The sequence below is a fragment of the Solanum pennellii genome, chromosome 1 (genome assembly GCF_001406875.1).
Source record: "Solanum pennellii chromosome 1, SPENNV200".
Lineage (NCBI taxonomy): Eukaryota > Viridiplantae > Streptophyta > Magnoliopsida > Solanales > Solanaceae > Solanum > Solanum pennellii.
This window is the reverse complement of record NC_028637.1, coordinates 5,943,600-5,949,383: the sequence shown is the minus strand read 5'-3', so window position 1 is coordinate 5,949,383 and position 5,784 is coordinate 5,943,600. Positions and strand designations below refer to the sequence as shown.

Sequence of the window (5,784 nt, the reverse complement as noted above, 5' to 3'; positions counted from 1 at the left end):
GGGGAATAGAATTGACTGTCAAAGAAATAGGATACATCTATGTTTAAGAAATACAAATAAATTTGGCACACCTACTGAAATTACTACAAACTAAAGAAAAATACAATATTCTTAATAAAAATATAAATGTTGAGTAAAAGAAAAATAATTGGCAAATAAAAATTAATATGAATACAATTTTTGCAACATTCTTCTCTATTCTCTCTTTCTTTGCAACCTTCTTCTTCGATTCTCTCTTCTTCTTCTTTTCTTCTTCTTTACGAAAGTGGATTTTTGGCTCTAAAATCTGATCCATTGAAGTCGTAGTTGGATATTAAAAAAGTGATTTAATTAAATTCACTTCAACAAAAATTGAGTATTATTAATGAAAATTTAAAAATCGATATATAAATTTGATCAACAAGTGGGATGATTCTCTCTGCGTGTTTTTTTTTTTAAAAAAAATTGTATATAATTTTGAATTTTTGTAATTAATGAGACTTTTAAGCAATTGTTCATTTTCAAAAATTCTCTCCCCTAAATTTCTCCCTTTCTTTATTTATGACAATTGTATTCTTTAAATTAAAACAAATAATAAAAACTTAAATAGATACATAATAAATTAAAATTTTGACACTTTTACTAAATATTAAAAGTATTGATAATGAGTCTTATTGAATGTTAAAATATTGACATTTTGAAAATTTTCATTTTATACTATACTCCAGAGTCTCCAACTATCTCATAACGTAAATTTGTGACGCAATGCATTTATTAAAAAATTATATTTAAGGATATAATTTAAATTATATTTTTTATTCTTTTTGTAAAATTATAAATATGATTTTATAAGTAGTGTAATTTATATCGTAGAAAAATAAAATTTCATCAAAAGAGTGGATAATTATAAAAAAAAGTTCAAACATTTATTTGAACTTTGAACAATTTATTTATTTTAAACACAAAGACCCCAAAATTCATTAATATGGAACAAAATGAGTATGAAATTGAAAGTGTTATGCGTTAATATTTGACCTAAAAATACTTTACTGCTAATAGTTTAATTTGGTCTAGGAACCCTCTATTATTACTTATTGGCTCATCACCATTAGTCATCTATATATATATATATATATATATATATATATATATATATATATAGAGAGAGAGAGAGAGAGAGAGAGTTTGTCACTATCATCATTTACTATTACTATCAGTTATCATCATCATCAACCATGATTGTTAGTTCTAACACCAACATCGCCATTAGCCAATATCATTCTCAATCGACACCTCGCATTAGGGTGTGCATGATACATTATTGAAATTTTCAGTTCGATAATTTTGCTTTTCTACTTTTTTAAAAAATATTATCACCATAAAGAAATACCATCAAAACTCAAAGGCAAGTTCTATAGAGTGGTGGTTAGAACAACATTGTTGTATGGAACTAAGTGTTGGTCGGTCAAGAGATCTCATGTCCAAACGATGTATATTGCAGAGATAAGGATGTTGAGGTGGATGTGTGGACCATATTAAAACTAATAAAATTATAAATGAGAGTATCCGGGATAAAATGGGTGTGGCCTCCATGGTGGATAAGACGAGGGAAGTGAGACTGAAATGGTTTGAACAGCTAGAGAGAATAAACACATAGTGAGAATGTGCTAGAGGTTGGTTATAGAGAGTACAAGGAGAGACAGTAGGTTGAAGAAGTACAAGGGAGAGGTGTTAAGACTGGATATAACGCAGCTTCATGTATCGATGACGTGACCCTAGATATATAAGAGGGTGTGGAAGACACGTATTAGCGTAGAAAGTTAATAGCTATTGTAATATTATCTTGCTTGGGGTGGTTGATATTTGCGATAGTACTAATTGTGTTATTTTAGTTCTTATTTTAAGCTCTTATCAATGTTTACTGTTATTTTTTTTTTGAATAAAAATTTATTTATTATTTTGACTTTCCAATAGCTTAGCCAAAAGGCCACAAGTCTACTTTCTGAGGGGTGATTTGTATATGATATTTTTGTCACTATTTGAAGTTTTGACTCCGCTTAAATAAGTCGCTGTGTATTTTCGAAGTAGCCTCATTCATTTTATTAAAGATTATTAATTGTTATTATTGTTTTGCTATTATATATTGCCTTTTTTCTTTGAACCAAAGATTCATCAAATACAACCATGATTACTCTAAGGTAAAGGTAACATTTGCATACAATGTAACACCAATTAATGGGCCACACTGGATTTGTTGTATATGTATAAGAATACAGTATACTATTGGGTGCTGTTATATGTGTGGAAATTAGATCAAAGTAAACCCAAATTCAGTTTCTAATATTCTATCCAAGACAAAATTTCTCTTAATATCAGGTCTGCTGACTCAATATTATAAATTCGGACCCAAGTCTAAGTGAGTTACTTGACAAGTGCTAAATACAAACTCAATTTTCTCTCCACCTCTGTCAAAACCATTTCTAATATACTAAAGGTAGATTAAATTGCAAAAAAGACCTAAAACAAGAAAGTACACAACATAAGCAGAAGTGAAAAATCCAAACGCAAATGAACACGAGTTTATTCCTCATCTTCCTCGTCTCCATCACCACCAGCTGCTTTCTTTGCAGCAGATTTCTGGTTCTTTCGCTTCACTCTTCCAGGGCGACCACCGCCGAAAGGACTGGTGAGAGAGAAGTCAATGTGCTTCTGGGAGTCCACTCTCACCATGAAAGAAGCAACGTTCACCACCTGCCTACCAACTCTGCATGACAAAACACATCATTAGATTGTGGAAACATATTTCACACTCTGATAGAACAGATAAATAGACCAAAATGAGAATGAAAAAATCTAAAATGAACAGGCCAAGCAAAAGTGTTTATGTTAACACAAGTATTAATTAAAGAACAAATGATTCATCCACTACTACTTAGTAAAAATCATGGAGTACAAGATATCAGAAGGAGCCCAACACCTCAAGGTGATTGACCGAGGGCCTGATTGGAGTCTACTCCTATACTTCTAAAAAATATATTCATTCAAGCTTTCATGAAATTAATTTCTTTAGAACCCGTCCAAGCTTCATAAAATTTGATCTGCCAACACTACACAAACAATGACAATTGGTTGACACACAATTCTTACTTTCATTACCTTGGATTAAATAAAATCAAAAGTGGAAATTCAGAAAAACAGTTTAACATACTGCAATGTATTTCAATTTGTGCAAGTACCCACAACTTCATTGCAACGATATGGCTTATTTCCGTAAGAATTCGCACAATCATAATCATAGATTATTGAGTTGTATGATACTTCCAAAATCAAGACAAGTTAAACTTCTCAAAAATACAGATCAACAATCTTCAAAATATGCATACTGATCCTAAGCAGCATCAGACTAGGAATTATTGTGTCAAGGTGATGCATACTTAGAGGGCCTTTAGAGATGTTTAAAAGGAAAAAATAGCTGAACTTATATATTTGAACTGAGTCACTAAAACTGTAATATGTAAATACCTGATATGCCTTTGTCGAATGAGCACTCTAGCATGGTGGATTGACTTAGCCATGCCAGTCTTGAAGACAAGGGTTTGGAGACGACGCTCAAGAAAGTTCTCCACAGTGAGGGCCAAGACATAATCAAGCTTGTTCTGACTCTCATCCAATAATCCATATCTGTTCATTCTTCTCAAGAGTGCTTCACCTTCAAAAATACGACGAGGATCTTTCTCATCCAAGGTCAGAAGCATTCTTGCGGCATTTCTGATACGGCTCAAGGCATACTGAACTCTCCAAAGCTCTCTCTTGCACCTCAGCCCATATTCTCCAACAAGCTTCAACTCTGCATCCAATCGCTCCTTCTCATAAGGGCGTCGAGGCTTCTTAAAGGTCTTCCCATCTGAGTAATACATCAAAGGTTAAGAAAGAATGGATAACAAACATCAATAGCAACACATTATGGATACAACATTAACTTCTACATACAATAGCAAAAAAAGGAACAGCAGACAATGGTAATTATCTCAAGAGACTAGTATAACAAATACTGCTACTGCAATACTTGAACCCCTATTTATTTCGCTTGATTGCTTGAATCCTCTCTATTAATTTACTCCCTTAGAGCGATTTTAGCGTCTCCAACAGAAGAGAATTTCTAGATCCCCAGTTATAACATTATTGACAAACAAATCTCTGAAACGAACCAAAAGAAACTCCTAAAAGAATACTGTACTGCACCAACAGGATTGAGCCTGAATCCCAACTACTTAGTATTCCCGTATGAATATGAATCTTTTGCTCTTAATAAACATATCTTCAAAGACTATTAGATTATCACAGAGTGGTGATGCACACATATCCTGTTATCAGCTAATCATTCAGAAATGGTGGTCTAATACAATGTGATTACACAATAAAAATTCAAACTTTATAATTATATATGTTGACCAACCAAGAACACCATCACGACCTTCAAATATATATACAAGACAGTGCATCTAATCACCAACAAAACCTAGCTGAATTGGACAATGACCAAGTATCCAATCCTTTTGTAGTTGAATTAAATTTCTCACTGCATATAAAACGACACTCTACAGTATTCCAACTATATTGCTGATCATTCTAATGTCAAGTATATGACAAAGTCAAAACGGTTGTTCCTAAGCAAAGATAGAAGCTTTTATTTTCTTGAGTTGCAGAAATATGCAAAACAGGATAGAGCAACAGACTAAACACTTACACAAGACTGAGCTAATAACTTAATTTTTTACAGAACAGCTAAAATTCCTACAGCACAGAGTTATAGTTATGACTATCCTATCAACTGTGTATACGATTCAGCTCAACAAATATATGAATAGAGTTATCAACATATCTTTAAAATGTACATTCTAAGATCAAGTATCAGGCTCTCTACTATCTAAAACCAAACTAGACAACAACAAAACAACATACCTAGAGACATTTAGGATCTAAGAAACAAAATCAACGGAGATTTCATCGTTTATTATTGGGACATTTGGCATACACATCGCGTAGGAACAAGGAAAGCGAATGAATTTCTACAAAATTGAATACTTACAGTTGCGGTAAAAGGAAACATGCACCATACTTTCCGGTCACTGGCACCGTCGTCGCCGATCTGCTGAAGAGAACAGAAATGGCGAAGGGTAAAAATTAACAAGGGAGTACAAATTTCTATATATATATTTTCCTCCGACAAAACCCTAACGGGCCTTTGTTTAACATTAAGCCCAATATTTGGGCGTATAGTGATTACAACTTTAGCCACTCATTATATTCCTGAGAAAATTTAACAAATAGCCAATCCTTTGTCATTTTAGATAGAGAAATTTTGCAAAACAACAATATTTTAACATTTAATAGGATCCATTATCAATACTTTCAATATTTTTTAAAAATGACAATATTTTAGTTATTATGATTTGATTTATGTAGTTTTTTTCTTTATTAAACTTAACATAATATAATTACGAAATAACAAACTAGAGAAAATCAACGAAGGGAAATATTTCAAATTAGATTAAGGGTGTGTTTGGTATTAAGAAAAATGTTTTCCGTGAAAAATGTTTTTCTAGAAAATATTTTCGTGGAAAACAAGTATATTTTGGATTTATTTTCTCATGTGTGGTTAGTGAGTAGAAAATATTTTCCGGAAATAATTGTGTTTGATTTATGAACAAAAAATGTTTTTGAGAGACATCTTTTATTTTTACTAGAATAGAAGATAATTTATAAAATTGAAAATATTTTTTAAAAATAATTTTTATTTGGTGT

At 31.7% G+C, this 5,784-nt stretch overlaps 1 protein-coding gene across 1 annotated transcript; it reads right to left on the bottom strand.

The window, feature by feature from the left end:
• Positions 1 to 2,322: 2,322 nt before the first annotated feature.
• LOC107008397 (40S ribosomal protein S9-2-like) lies at positions 2,323 to 5,226 on the bottom strand. The gene is made up of 3 exons (XM_015207420.2): positions 5,069 to 5,226; positions 3,502 to 3,883; positions 2,323 to 2,743 (listed from the first exon to the last, which is right to left on the bottom strand). The coding sequence occupies exons 1-3, from the start codon at positions 5,094 to 5,096 to the stop codon at positions 2,560 to 2,562; spliced, it is 594 nt and encodes a 197-aa protein (XP_015062906.1). The 5' UTR covers positions 5,097 to 5,226; the 3' UTR covers positions 2,323 to 2,559.
• Between the last annotated feature and the right edge of the window lie 558 nt (positions 5,227 to 5,784).